This window comes from Lynx rufus, unplaced genomic scaffold (assembly GCF_022079265.1).
Source record: "Lynx rufus isolate CCGP_SWC_20201006 ecotype Redwood Valley unplaced genomic scaffold, mLynRuf1.p SCAF_16, whole genome shotgun sequence".
NCBI classification, from domain to species: Eukaryota; Metazoa; Chordata; class Mammalia; order Carnivora; family Felidae; genus Lynx; species Lynx rufus.
This window is the reverse complement of record NW_025814830.1, coordinates 56,133,176-56,148,209: the sequence shown is the minus strand read 5'-3', so window position 1 is coordinate 56,148,209 and position 15,034 is coordinate 56,133,176. Positions and strand designations below refer to the sequence as shown.

Sequence of the window (15,034 nt, the reverse complement as noted above, 5' to 3'; positions counted from 1 at the left end):
CACCAGTGCTGGTTGCCCCGGGCACACCTCGGTCCCTCATCTTGGCCGGGGGCGCGGCTTCTACTTCAGGACGGTGATGTGGACATTGTGTCTTGAGCCCCACCGCCCTGAGGCAGCTCATTTTACTGCGGACCTGGCCGTTGCAGGTCGCAGGTGCAGAACCACAGCCGAGGAGCCCAGGGGGCTGGGCCGGGGTCGGTGCCAGGCCCAAACGCCGCCGCTCTGCGCTGTCACCCAGTGCGGGGACGTTCTGTTTCAGCTTAGGAAGGGCAGCTAACTGCTCTCAGGACAGTTTCCACCTGAACCCTTAGTGCATGGCCCCATCTTGGTAGGCCATTGCATCAGCCAGAGCTCAGGGCAGCGGAGGAAAATGGGAGTGGGGGAGGGTGCTATTAAGGTGTCGGTTAATTTCCTGGAGCGATAAGCAGGTGGCCGGTGAAGCCCGGAGCCTTAATCTTCTCCAGAGCACGCTGGGGAGAGTTCCTGTTTTTCTTCTACCTGAACTGCCTCATCCACTTCATTAGTGTGGATTTATTTCTTTGGGTCCTGCTCCCCGAACTGTAAAATTACATTTAATTACTCTGGCTGGGGAAAGGAGCCACCTGGGGTCTGCCGGCCCTGGGTTAGCTGTGACCGGCAGAGAGAAAACGTGAGCAGATCCTGCCAGTGTTTCTTACCTTTCTGCAGTCCTCAGAGAAGGGGGGAGGGCAGGGGCCCTGGGGGGGTTCATGGAGAGACCCCTCCCAGCTCCAGCCCTGCTGGTCAGTGTGGAAGGACCAGCCCCGAGCTCTGTCTCCAGGATTAGGGAGGGCAGGGGGCCAGGGGGGGGGGGGGGAACTCATGGAGAGGCCCCTCCCAGCTCCAGCCCTGTGCTCTCGAGGATTTCCTGGTGTGAGTAGTCCCTGCACAGCCGATTTCTAGCACCTTCGTGAAGGTGCCGTGCCCAGAGTCAGGACCAGAGCATGACCAGCTCACCCTTAGAGCGTCTGTCTGCATTGTAGACCACCTGAGCATATGAGAGTTAGAAATAGTGAATCGGAAGGTCTCGGTGTTGAGCATTTCTTTCCTTTGTTCTAGTATAATTTTGTTTTGCTGTGAGTTTATGGGGTGGCCATGAGGTCCCTGAGCACTTACTTACCCGTGTCTCCTGCACACCTGAATATCCCAACTTTGGCTCAGGTCCGGGGTCCCACAGGGAGCCCCGGCGGGGCTTGAGTGTGCGTGTCCAGGCGAGCTTATGGAGCCTGGTTTAGCAGCCTGCCTGGGCAGCACCCCCTGCCCAGTCCCATCTCCCCTCCCTTCCGTGTTGGGGGGCTGGGGGGGGGCCGTCTGTGATAGGTGTGATTTTGTCTTCAGTGTTTGCTGTGAAAATAGCAGTAGGACGGGGCGGGGGTGAGTGCCTATTGTGTTCTTTACCAGCTGGACCCGCCTGAGTGGTGTTGGCCCCCCGCGCCCCGGGCTGTGGCCTCACCTTAAGTCCCCACTTCGCGTGTCAGAATCGCCCCATGGTGCCAGTGCTTGGCTTGTGAAATAGTTTTGTGCTACTGCTATCTCACCTGTTTCCTCAGTGGGATTCCAGCAGGTTCTCTCTGCAGAAAGGGTTCCTTGCCTTCAGGGAGTGAGGTGGGCTGTGCGGGCACCTAAATCGTGCTGAGACCGTGCGAGGCGTGCACAGCGAGCGCAGCCTCCTCCGAGTGCAAATGTGCGTTTGCAACCTACCCTCCGGAGGCGGGGCCGCCCAGGTGTGCAGCAGGTGGGGTGGGGGAGGGGCGGGGCCGGGTGTGCTGACCTCCCTGTAGGAGGTGGAAATTCATCCCTTGAAACCTTGAAACTCCTTGATGACGGTGGGGAGGGGGGGGGCTTGTGGGACTGTAGCTTCGTTGAGAGTCAAGTGGTGCAGTCCTCCGCCTTTGACCTTGGGCCTGGAGAAGGTCAAGCATAGCGGAACCCGCCTTCTCACTGCTGCCCTCTCTCTACAGTGCTGCTCACGGCCGTGAACTGTTACAGTGTGAAGGCTGCCACCCGAGTCCAGGACGCCTTCGCTGCCGCCAAGCTCCTGGCGCTGGCCCTCATCGTGCTCCTGGGCTTCATCCAGATCGGGAAGGGTGAGTGTAACCTCTGGGCCCCCGTCCCCGAATGCCCCGGGCCCCCGCACGTCCGCCGTGCCCGCGTGCGCACGGTTTCATTTGAGCCGTCGGTGGAGAGACTGAGCATCACCCACAAGTTAAATCCACCGCGAGCGATGGGGAGAAACGGACCCGCCCCGTCCCCTCCGAACCTCGCTCTCCTACCCACACTTGAGGGCAGGGGTCGGATGGTGACGTGGGGGTTCGCAGAGTGACCTTGGCGCTGTGCCCAGCGCGTGGAGGGCGCGGCGGGGTGGAGCCCTTGCTGGTTTGCCTGTTGCTGAGGCGGATGTCGCGCATCCAGGAGCACAAATCTTAAGGGCCTGTCTGATGAAGTGTAGCCGCCCCCGGGGAGGATGTGGGACACCCCCCCCCACCCCCGCCATGACGTCTGGCGGCTTTCGGTGGTGGTGCGGCCCCGCAGCGCCGGGAACAGAAGTAAGGTTTCTCCTGCGGACGGGGGAGGGCGTCAGAGATCCCGCAGCGGCTGGTGCAGGGCAGCTCCTGAGGGCCCCTTCAGAGAAGGTCGCCGAGGGGCACACAGGCGGAGCTCGTGTCCCCGGCCCCTGCATTGGCCCCGTTCTGCGTGCCCTCAGGGCACTGGGGTGCGGGAAGGCAGTACCCGGTGTCCCCCCTAGCCTGACTCCCCTGGTCGTGGGGGCGAGCCGGGATTCGGACCGGGTTTACGTTGTCCAAGGTCCGTGCTGGCGCCAAGCTGCAGGTCTGGTGCTGGTCTTCCCCACTGTGACACCCCGCGTGGGCAGCTGCAGGCGTCCTTGTTCCCGTCCACCCTCTTCACCCAGCTGCTGGCTAGCTGGGCGTGGAGTGGGTAGAAGACCCCTCGTGGCCCCACACCTGCCGTGTCCTCTGAGCGTCTGCTGTGACACCCAGAAATTCATCTTGTGGTTCCGGACTCTCCTGTTTCCTTCCCTGTAATGGCCACGCGGGGCACTGTGATTTATGGGGACCCAGCGTCCACAGACCACGGGCCTGTGCAGGGGGGCGCGCGTGACTCCGCAGAATTGGGTGCACGCGGGGCTGCGGTGGCCGCCACAGTGCCTGCCCTCACGGGCCCTCTTCTGGGGGTAAAGAGAGGCCCACGTGCTGGTCCACACTGACCTAGTAAAGTGGCAGCAATAATCCAGAGAGTTTGGGCAGATCGGCGTCATCGAGCACGTTAACGTGTAGGAAGCTCTGACCACCCAGCACCCACGGGCTCTGGTTCTGTCGGCCTCGAAGGGGAAATTGCGGCCGATTTCCAGATCGCTTTCTGTGGAAGGTAGGTCGCTGCTTCAGGAGCTGGACGTCATCCTGAGAGTGTGTCCGACCGGTGCCTCGGCCTCAGTGGTGTCAGATCACCCGGGAAACCCACGCTCGGGTGAGCCCCCCCCCCCCCCGGGCAGGGCTGGGGGCGGGGGCGGGACGTGCCCCAGTGCGTGCCTCTGGGCGCTCCTGCCGCACTCCGGGAGCCGTCCTGGGGCTCGGCTTCTGGCATCTTCTTTAAGACAGGACCTTATCGGGGCGCCTGGGTGGCGCAGTCGGTTAAGCGTCCGACTTCAGCCAGGTCACGATCTCGCGGTCCGTGAGTTCGAGCCCCGCGTCGGGCTCTGGGCTGATGGCTCAGAGCCTGGAGCCTGCTTCCGATTCTGTGTCTCCCTCTCTCTCTGCCCCTCCCCCGTTCATGCTCTGTCTCTCTCTGTCCCAAAAATAAATAAACGTTGAAAAAAAAAATTTTTTAAAAAAAAGACAGGACCTTATCTTTCTCCTTATTCCTCGGGTCTCGGGGACCCTGGTCGGGGCTGAATAACTCTGAAGCCTCGTGAGGAGCTTGGCCTGGTGGGTGGGACCCAGCCGACCAGGCTTTGTGTAGCCAGGACGCTCGGCCTTCGAAAGATTTGCCCGTGAAGGTATTTGCTTGGCTGGTATGATGAGGAATGTGGAGGGGGCGACCTGACTTTTGTAAAAACAGATTTCAGTAGGGATAGCAAAGGGCTTTTGTTCAGCTAGAATACCTAATATGTTTATAATCGTGTTGCGGTCGAAAGCCTCCTCCTCCCCAGAGCAATTCCTTCCTCAACTTGGGATACAGGGCAGCGCCTGCAGAATCTCTGTCTCCTGGTTTTCCTCAAGAGATTTATGTCGTTCCCAGACGAATGCCTTCCCTTCCGGGGGACACGTTGCACACGTCGACCCCCTTCTACGGTGGAGTCCATTGGTCCGCCTGCCACAGGCCCTGGGTCCCCGTGCTGGTGGCTTGCTTGTGCCCAAGCATCGCACAGACCCTGGGCGCCCCGCTCCGCCGGGCACGGTGGTCGGTGTCCTCCCCACCCCCACCCCCAGCACCCAGGTGGGCCCAAGGGCCGCCGAAGGGACTGGAGGCCAGCCGGCCATGGGTCGGCCATGGGCCCCACTGGGCTCGTTATCTCGAGACCAGCGAGCAGTTGTTCATCACACCGTCCTTCGCCAGAACTTCCCGGGCCCCGAGTACAAGTCTGTTGGCCCCGGTGGCCCCTGCTGGCCAGAGCTTGGCCGTGGGCTGGGGACCCCAGACAGCACGTGAACAGGAGAATTGGAGACGGGCGGGCGGACGAGGCGCCAGCCGGGACCGGGACTGAGGGCGGGAGGGGGCGGCTGGACGCAGGCCCAGAGTCGAACAGAGAGACTGCTCTGCAGGGTCCCCGGCCAAGCCGTCCCGCGTGGGAGCAGCTCAGCTACCCTGCGGCTGGGGCTGGGGGCCCCCCGGGGTCGGGCCTGCGGGCCCGGCGTCACGCGAGTTGTCTGCATTTGCTCCCAGCGTCCTCCGCAGGGGAGACGGAACTCAGGTCAGCATTTCAGACCCAGTGGCTGCCGCACAAAGCGTGGGTGGGCGGCTTGGCCGGGGAGGCCACAGAGGCCCTTTGAGGCCCGTACCTGCCGGCCGCCTCCACCTGCTGTGTCTTTTGTTCTGTTGGCTCCTTACTGGACACCGTGCAGAGGCCGTGGCCCCGAGGTCAGGCTGTTCCCGAAGCCAAGTAGGCGTTTCCCAGCCCAGAAGGTGGGAGCGGGTTGCGACAGGCGCGTCCCTGTGCCCAGGCCCCTCCCGGGGGGCACACAATGGGACCCTTGTGGTTTTGCGTGGGCTGCATCAGGAGGGGGGAGAGCGGCCGGTGTGGACGGCCCAGTTGTACAGATACAAGTGCTTCCACCCTCGCCGCGTCCCCCTGCACGATGCCCTCTGCTGAGGGAGGTCGTGGGAGGCGCAGTCTCCATGCACCAGGCAGTCCTGCCCCCCAGCCCCCTGCCCTCCCGAGCCCCCAGCAGCTCACAGAAGTTCACCCCGCTTCTGGGACGTTTGTCCCAGTTGCCAGGACACCTGGCCGTGGTTTGTACCACAAGCGGAGGCTCCTGGCTTCCGTGTTGATTATCTCCTGTGTCTGGGCACTGTCCCAAAGTGACAGGGGGTCTCGGGATGGGGGGGGGACGGTCCCGGCAGGATGGGCAAGCCCCTGGCAGCGAGGAAGTGGGCTGTCGCCCCTCAAAGTGGGGGGCCAGACACCCTCAGTGTTCCCAGGCCTAGCCTCCCCTCGCAGAGGACTTCGGGGCTCGTTTCAGCGGGGCTCAGGGTGGGGCCGGGACCGCAGGACCCTATGACGGGCCATGTAGGGCTAGGGTTCGGTTCTCTACCCTGCACTGGTCACCTGTGGCCCAGGAACTGGGATGGGACTGTGGGGTGGGGCAGAGCCATCATCTGGTGGCCGGTGCCCGTGACCCATCTCCCCGCTGAACGTTGAGAGCCGTAGGTCACGGGGCTACTTGGGAAGGCGTGGCAAAGCTACCATCGAGGCAGGCTTGGTGGTGTTTTCCTGTGGATGTTCTTTGATAATTTTTAGTTGAGGCCTTTTCTTTGGGTCTGCACGCCTCTGCACTAACTCAGCATCCAGAGTTGTAGCAGATTCGAAATCACATGGTCTGCTTGGGCCACCCTGTGGCAGGAGATCAAAGCTCCTGCTGGCTCGCCTGTGCCCTGGGGCGGCAGGAACGGGAGGTGGGGGCAGAGCGCCACACAGCCCTGCGCTGGGCACGGTTCGTTCCCAGGGGTCTCTGGCGGCCTGTTCAGTAGGGAGCGGGCCCCTTCCAACTGGGATTTGAGGTTTGCAGCAGATCTCGAGGCCGAGGGGCCAGCTCCTCCAAGGGGTTAAAAGACGGGGGCGTCTGCGACAGACGCTGGCCAGGTGAACAAGCACTGACCTCTCAGCCTCCCCAGACCCAGATTCCCGCCCGGTTCGTAGACCTCAGGCAGAGCTGGAGCACAGGCACCAGGCGTCTGGGACTCGCCCCGGGGCGGGACAGTGGGAGAGAGGAACCTGGTGAACTGGCCGGCAGGATGCACCCTCTCCGAGGATGCTGGTGTCTGGACGGAGCGGGAGACCCCTCGCTGTGCTTTGTCCCCAGGCCCACTGAGGGCTCTGATCGTGCAGAGTTGACTTGCCGGGGAGGTCTGGTGGCCCCACGGGTGACAGCCCATTTTACAGAACAGGAGCCCGAGGCCACAGCTTATCCCAGGCACGTCCGTGAGGCACAGAGTGGAGACCAGGGAGTCTGACCCAGACAGAGCGAGGCCCGCCGGTCTGTCTGCAGACAGTGTCCTGTTGTCCTCCTCACAATTCTGGGGGACAAAAGCCCAGAATCAGGGCTGCATTCCCCCTGAAACTCAGGGGGATTCCTCCTTGTCTGTTCAGGCTGCTGGCGTCCCTGGGCTTGTGGCTGCAGCACTGTGCCCTCTGCCTCGTCCCCCGGGCCTCTCCCAGTGGCCTCTGTGTCCCGTAAGGACACTTGTGGGCTCCAGGGCCTACCCTCATCTACGATCTCATTTCAAGATCCTTACCTTAATTCCATCTTCAAAGACCCTTTTCCAAATCAGGTCACATTCAGAGGTTCTGGGCTGACATGAATTGGGGGGACCCTGTTCAGCACATCTCTTGACATAAACGGCCATCCCCTGAGGCCCCAGAGGGATAAAGTGGGAGCAGAGGCGGAAGGTTCCAGCACGGTGGATGCTCCCCAGTTTGGGATGACTTTCCTGTGGTGTCCCTGTCCCAGGAGGGGTGCCCCCGGGCTGGTCTGGCTATGGGAAAGCACTGGGTGGGGATGGGGCCTGGCCAGACCTAGAGTTCTGGCATTTTCTGCAGCTGCCTCCCACTGCCCATTTCCAGATTGGGGCGTTGACAGGCTCCCGGGGCCCCAGAGAAGGCCTGGGAACGCCTGACCAGGCCTTCCTCCCACACAGAGGTCGGGCTGGGTCTCAGGGGCCGCAGACCCTGTAGGGAGCCCTTGTCCTCATTCAGGAGCCACGGGTCTAGCACACTTCCCTGGTGGGAAAAAGGGCCACTGGGTGCCCTCCCCCACCCGTCATCCATGACTCCCATGGCTGCGTCCGTGTGACTCAGAGATCTGGGCTGGCTTTCCCTGAGAGCAGCTCCCTGGGGCCTCTGAGCATCCCCCCGCCAATTACCCCGCTTCTCAGGGGGTCCCAGTGGGTGGGAGGCAGGCTCTGCTGGGACATCACGGCTTGCCGACGGGCACGTCTGGCCGTGCGTTGGCGTGCACATTCCTCGCGGCCCGTCCGGGAGGGCGCTGGCAGTGGCTGCGACTTAGGGGATTTAGGGCTGGGACGGGCAGACTTGAGCAGAGGGGCTTCCGGGCTAGCCCGCGGCACGGACGAGCAGAGGGCCGGGCCCACCGAGGTGGCAAGCTGCCTTCTCTTGAGGCAGCAGTTAGAGGCCGCTTCGAGGTCTGCAGAAAAATTGCAGAGAAGGGGTGCTGGCACAGGGGACCCGGTCAGTTGTGGGTCCCAGGGTTTCTGCCCCCCACTTGGAGCCTACAGCAGGACGTGCCGTCTGTCTGTCCATCGCCATCAGTCTTGTCTGCTCACAGAGTGGGCTGGGGCCCGGTGGGGACAGAGACCGACTGGTCAGCTTGGAGCATAGTGGCCATCGGGGGACTGTTGTCATTCACCTCTGTCCAGTGCAGCCCAGTTTGGGGTCCGGGGGAGTGAACGGCCGGCGCAGCTCACGCGTCTGCCCCGGCCCCGGGAGCAGCAGTGTGTGGACCGGGCTTCCGTTCCCGAATTGTTGCCATCTGGGGGCTGCCCTCTGCCTTCCAGGGTGTCCAACAGCGCCCGTGGCCTCTGCCCCCTCAATGTCCCCAGCCACGATAGCCCCAAGTGTCTCCAGACGTGGCCGTACATCCCCTGGTTGCCGAGGGCAGGCCAGTGCTGGAGACCACGCGTGGGGTCTAGAGTCTGCCCTCCTCGCTAGGACAGTCTGTGTCTCTTTGCCGCGCCCCACCCCCTGCTCACCGCCTCCGTCGTCGCCGGGCTCGGTGCAGCTGCCGACACACATCATTCAGCGGAGGTGTGGCTGTCTCGCCCGCTTCTCGCTGGCCTGGAGACGGGCAGGCGGGGCCTCCCGCCAGCTCTCCAGGCCTCCTTCCAGAATGCCTGCTGTTAGGGCTCCAGCCCCAGCAGGACACCAGGACAGTGAGGGCAGGCACAGCCAGTGTCCCCGAGTGGCCGCCCAGGCCAAGTGCCACACGCAGCCGGCAGACCCAGCGCCCACTCTCTGATGCCCGTCAAGAAGGAGGGGCCGCATGCTTGGCCAGCATTTGGTCGGGAGCCCGGAGGAGCTACGGGTCTCCCTTCTGGGCCGGCGTCCAGCACAGGCCGAGGCTGAGCACGGCCAGGAGCCCTGCCGGGGACGCATGCGAGCCGGCCACTCTCAAGGCAGTTCAGGCTCCTGTCCCTCCCTCTGTCCCTGGTGTGCCGCCGCCGGGCCCACCGTGCCTGTGGGAGGTGACGGGGCGGGAGGCGGCCTGGAGGAACTAGCTGAGGTTTGACTGGTGCCCGCCCCAGCCCGTGCTGGGACAGGAGCAGGAGGCCGGCCACGCTCCACGCTGCGCGCTGCGGGGTCTGGCGGTGCTGGGGTGTCTGCCTTCCTCCGAGCGACCTCGGGCACTTTGCAGACAGAGTGAGGCCCCAGACAACTGAGGGAGGTCCCGGCAGATGACCCAGTCACGCTGGTCCTAGGAATAGAAATCTCATGGGCTATTTGGGAGAGACCTGGCTGAGGCCCCCAGTGAGATTCTTTAATCTGTGTTTGGTCCCAGCAGCTAGTATTTTCCTGGCATTTTAGACACTGCAAAACCAAGCTTACAAATCCCAGAAAATACTGTTCGACATCAGGGGTTCCGTGCCCAGCACGTTCGTCTCAGGCGGAGGCCCGTGTGTCCGTGTCAGAACGCTGAGCTGGTGACCGCGGCACGAGTGACTCCTTGATGAGAACCCTGAGGCTGCGGGGCCTGGGGCTGAAAACTTGCTTACCCGGAAACCCCAGGGCTGTATATGAAGCCTTGAATTTTATCCCTGTTCCAGCACTTGATCTCTAGGGCACAGGGGTCCTTCTGAGCCACCGGCATTTCCCATGGGTGGTGGTCACCAAAAGCAACAGCCATCCGCCTGCCTGGGGCGTCTCCAGCCCACACGTGCACACACACTGTGCACGGATTACACACGGTGTCTCTAATTCAGGTGGGGGCCAGTTCTAACAACTGCACCCAAACCCGTATCCCGGCGTGTGAAAAAAGAAATTTAACTTGAATAGTAACCAGGGTGCATAGAGGCGTATCCTGGTAGGAAAACTGGGCAGATTGATGGGAGAATTACAGGCTTGAGACAAGCCCGCGTTACTCGTGAGGAGCCTTTATTGTGAAAGACCACCAATGTTCTGGAAGTCTCTGCAGGACCTGTGAGCCGTCTCATCGGGCTCCCCCAGACTCTTTGGAGCAGCTCGGCATTCTGGGAGGCGTAGGGTGGTGTGGACACGCACGCGGTCCCTGAGGTCAGACCCGTTAGCCCTCACGATCCTAGATCCCACTGCGTGCTGGCAGTTCCCCACCCCCAGGGCAGGTGGCCCCGGCCTCAGTTTCCCCAGCTGTTGCACAGCAAAAGTACACGGACAGGGCTGCGGGATGCGGCGGAGCTCTGCAGACGTAAAGGAGGACACACTCTGGACCATCTCCACAGGGGAGCCGCCGGGACGGAGCCCAGAGGGGCTCCGGGCGCCCTTGTGGGGTGTTGTTGAAGGGTGTGCCGTCCCGAGCCAGCACTCGGCACTGTCCCCGCCCACCCAGCCTGGTGACCACCCTGTGACCAGGCAGTCCCACGACCCGGGTCTCCAACACAGGTCACATGCGGGCAGCGGGCTGGGTGAGATGCCAGCCGCCCCGGGGCCTGTTCAGCTCCTCACGAGACCGTGGCCTCATCGGGGGGCGGGGGCTGGGCACCTCAAGGATCCCACATCCACCTCCCAGCTCAGGCTGGGGACCAAAGGCCCAAGCACACCTGTGGGGTCAGGACACACAGGCCTGAGGGCAGAGTTCAGATCAGCGTAGGAAAATGGACCCAGAAACAGAAATTGGGGTCCCTTCTCTCCACCCCCCCACTGCGGTGTTTGCTGTAGGAAACTCTGTGCTGTTTTTGAGGCCTCCCAGGGAGGGGAGTGACAGGCTTTATGGGAACCTCCCTTCCATCGTCCCCTCTGGCAACATCCTCACATTCCGTCGCGTCCTGTTCCTGGGGTGACTGAGGCGGTCACTTGTGGGTGGTGTGGGGTCCCTTGAGAACTTGGGCTCCCCTGGCATCGTCCACCCTCCCATCCCCGGGGGGCCCGCAGACCCGCTGGCTGTGGGCGACGCTGACCCTTGGGCAGCCCGGGGGTCACGTCCAGGGACACCTCGGAGTCATTTTCAGGAAGTTCCATGCTGATGCTTGCTGACGGGTCACGTTCCCAGCACTGCAGAGTCAGGCCCAGGCGCCGCTGACCCGGGGCTCGTGTCACGGGCTCTGCAGGGAGTGTTCTCTGGGGTGACTGGGGCTGCAGCCCCCCCCGTACCTGCCCTTCTGGGCGCACAGACCACGCACGACCAAGGGTCTACAGAGCTGCCGACCCCTCCCGGGTGGGCTGGCAGCCAGGTCCCCGGCCCACGGCACGACCACGCTGTCCTCACCTGCTCGCTCCTGGTCCCGGGCAAAGTCGGGAATCCTGCGTGGGTCAGGTGGCTCAGCACGTATTTTGCTCCAGGAACATTCCAGAACTTGCGGTGTGGTCTCTGCAGTGCTCTCTGACCAGCATTCCTTTCTGTTTGGCCTTTTCCAGGTGGTGTGTCCAATCTGGATCCCAAGTCCTCGTTTGAGGGCACCAAACTGGACGTGGGAAACATTGTGCTGGCGTTGTACAGTGGCCTCTTTGCCTACGGGGGATGGTAGGTTCCGGAATGTCGGGGTCTCTGGGCCTTGGGACACGCAGGCTGGGTGGGCCCCGAAACGTCCAGAAGTCTGGCCCTCCGCGGTGGTTCTGGAGAGTGGCAGGAAAGCCTCTCGGGGCCGCTGCTGGCCCCTCGCATCCCAGAAGAGCACAGAGAGGGTTCCAGAGCAGCCCCGGGCGCTGTCCGCAGCGCGCCTCGGCCCCTGAGAAGATGCTCCTGGAGACAGATCTCTGCTGACGGGCATAAAGCATTTAGGCTGAAGGCCCTGAGCCGGGTGGTTCTCGGCCTCTCCCCGCCAGGAGCGGGGACCCTGTCTGTGGCCCTTGCCGGCGCCTTCCGTCCCTCTGGATCCTCCGCTGTGGCCCCTGCCCCTGGGCCAGGCTGTACTGAGCCGTGAGAGTGGCTGCTGTGCGGCAGGCTGGCGGGCAGGCAGGTGAGGAAGGCGCTGGAGAGGGTCAGGCAGCGGACAGGGGTGCCTCGGGGCACGCTTAGTGGAGTGGTGCCATTTAGCACGGGCACTGAACCCGTGCGGGCCGCCTCTGAGTCTCTTTCCGCGTGGCCTCTGAGCCTGACCTTGAGTGCTCAGCGTGGACGTTAATATCCGCACACGAAGCGGGCCTGTGCGGGTGGCGGTGCCCAAGACGCCGCCGTTCAGGCTGGACCGTGCGCCCGCCTCAGACACGGTGCTGGCGCCTGGGGTGGGGGACGCAGCGGGTCAAGGACAGGCTGCTGGGGGGGCGGCTGATTTCCCTCAGGACAGGGTGTCGCCGTGCCAGCAGGCACCCCTGTGTCCCCAGCTGCTCACCAAGTGGTGTGGGGGGGGGCGGGTGGTGGGTGCGGGGATCTCGTCCCCAGGGGCCCAGAGCAGCCAGGAGGGGGTCCCGTGGGATCTGGATTCCCCTAAGGATTGTGGGAGGGAAGCATAATTAAATTCTGCTCTCTCGATTCTAGGAATTACTTGAATTTCGTCACGGAGGAGATGATCAATCCCTACAGGTACGAGTGTGAACAGGGACTTCTGTCATTTTCATGAGAGAAGGTTCTGCCTCCCAGCCACCCACGGGCCCACCCACGGCCGGGAGCAGTGCGGGGCCTTGCAGGGGGTGGGGGTGGGGGCTTTGGGGTTAGAACTCGTGCTGGGGAGGTGGGTGCTGGTTTCCAGCCTCACACCGGCCACGTGGTGGCCAGGTGACCTCAGACGAGGTCCCCCCTCAGGACGGGCAGGAATTCCTGCTTCACGGACCTGGGCTCGGGGATGGGGGGTTGAGTCTCCAGCCCCGGTTCACACAGCTGCCCGTCCGCAGGGGCCAGCTTCCAGCCGCTAACCCGGGCTGGTGACACGTCCCGCTGGGCCCTTCCCCACGCCGCGAGGCTCAGGCCCCGGCTCCTCGCCATCCGGTCTGGCTGGCTCCACGCCGGGCTGCGCTTAGCTGACGTGCCCCTCCCCTTCTTTCCAGAAACCTGCCCCTGGCTATCATCATCTCCCTCCCCATCGTCACCCTGGTGTATGTGCTGACGAACCTGGCCTACTTCACCACCTTGTCCACGGAGCAGATGCTGACGTCAGAGGCTGTGGCCGTGGTAAGACGCCACCCTCCAGCCTGGCCGGGTCACCGAGAGGCCCACCCTGCCATCTCTGAGCCCCCGATGCTGAGCAGACCGGGCCCCTCGTCCTCGAACCACACGCTACCCGGAGGGTCAAGCTGTGCCTTGCTTAGTCCCGGGAGAGAGTAAGGTGCCGGCTCTTAACCCTGGCTCACGTGACACGCTCGGGGTGTTTGAAAATGCTGGTGCCCAGCCTCCCCCAGGCCAGCGCTCGGTCAGCACGTCTGTGGTGGTCCCAGCCAGAGTGATTGGGTTGTTTTAGGTTTGTTTAGTTTTGAGAGAAAACACACAAGCAGGGGAGGGGCAGAGAGAGGACGGAGCGAGAATCCCAAGCGGTTTCTGCACTGTGCACACAGAGCCCGACTCAGGGCTTAAACTCACAAACCGTGAGATCATGACCTGAGCCGAAGTCGCGTCCTGAGCTGCCCCTGCTGGGCATCGTGGACGCTGGGTTCAGAGGAGGGGCGTGGCATCTCCGGGTCCCACAGAGGCGGCCGACTGAGCGCCTTGCCAACCCCCAGACCACACGGGGGTCCCCAGAGCCGGTGGTCTCCCCACCTGCAGTGCCCACCCCTTCCACCTTCTGAACGAACCCCAAGCCCCGCTCTGGGCCCGGTGTGCGGGGCCGGCCAGAGGTAGCACTTGTGCTGACGGGGGAATGTGGGTGCCCGTGAGAGGTGCCCGAGGGAAGTGCCCGCAGGTGTGGACAGGGAGTGAGGCCTGGGGCACCGTGCCAGACGAGGCCCTGTCCCTGGGACCGCCCCCCCCCCGCAGTCCAGTCCCCAGGGGCTCGCTCCGTGTGCAGAAGCCTCCTGACGAGCACGTAGGAAGCCGTCACCAGGAGGGGGCCGGGCCGGGAGGCGCCGCGGGGCCTGGGGGCTCACGCTCCGTGTTTGCCTAGGACTTCGGGACCTATCACCTGGGCGTCATGTCCTGGATCATCCCCGTCTTCGTGGGCCTGTCCTGCTTCGGCTCTGTCAATGGGTCCCTCTTCACGTCTTCCAGGTGAGCCCACACCAGGACCAGCCTCCTCCTGTCACCCGGGCTCTGTGGGGGCCGGGGCGGAGTGGGGGGCCGTCCCTGCACACCGCTGTCCAGTGCGTGTTCGAAAGCCTGCTTCCTCACTGAGGAATACGTAGCCGTCAAAACGTCCCAGTAATGCAGAAGTATGGGACCCGTGGCCTCTACCCTGCCCCCCTGGTCCCCTGCCCACGGGCGACACGACTGTGTCCTTCTGGAATCTTTCATGGGTTCGCTTCAAACACGGCCCGGAGGGGGGGACGGAGGCGAGGAAGGCTGAATTTGCCCCTTTGCCAGCTGAGCCCATCAGGGCCCCTGAGAAGCCCAGCCCTTGGGCCCGGCCCTCTCCGCTCCCCGCCCCGCCTGGGGGCCCACGGGGCGGAGGCTGAACGCTCGCTCCTCTGTCCGCAGGCTGTTCTTCGTGGGGTCCAGGGAGGGCCATCTGCCTTCCGTCCTCTCCATGATCCACCCACGGCTCCTGACGCCCATGCCCTCCCTCGTGTTTACGGTAGGCAGGCTGTGCCGTCCGGAGTCCTGTCTTCAGCCCCACTTGAAACGGGAGACTGGCGCGTCCCTCGGGGCCCGCCTTGGGGGGCTCCCTGGCGGGAGGCCACGCGTTCCCTCTGCGTGAGGCCTGTCGCGGCTCCGCCTGGCGTCCGCTGGCTGCAGACGGGAGGTGGACGCTGAGACAGAGCCCCTGACGCCAGTGTTTCCTCACGTTCTGCTTTCACCGAATGCCAAAGGGCACCGGCTTCTTTCATTCCCAATACTACGCGTAGTGGCTGTAAAACAGAAAACCTCGGAACAGCCTGGAAGCGGGTGAGGAGAAGACTCTCCCAGGAGACCGCTGTTGACAGGCAGCTCCCTGAGCTGTGTGGGCGCCGTGCACGCACAGCGTTTGCTTGCTTGACGATCACGTTGTGCGTTTTTCTTCAGCTCGTCCGACGTCTGCCTGTGTGGGTGCACGCGGGGTGTTGGTTCTT

General features: G+C 63.5%; 1 protein-coding gene across 1 annotated transcript in view; it reads left to right on the top strand.

The window, feature by feature from the left end:
• The window catches only part of SLC7A5 (solute carrier family 7 member 5), a 31,747-nt gene that overhangs the window by 10,859 nt on the left and 5,854 nt on the right, over positions 1-15,034 (top strand). The window contains 6 exon segments of the mRNA XM_047078897.1: positions 1,980-2,105; positions 11,318-11,423; positions 12,378-12,422; positions 12,884-13,007; positions 13,933-14,036; positions 14,463-14,559. Coding sequence (XP_046934853.1) covers positions 1,980-2,105; positions 11,318-11,423; positions 12,378-12,422; positions 12,884-13,007; positions 13,933-14,036; positions 14,463-14,559 — 602 coding nt within the window.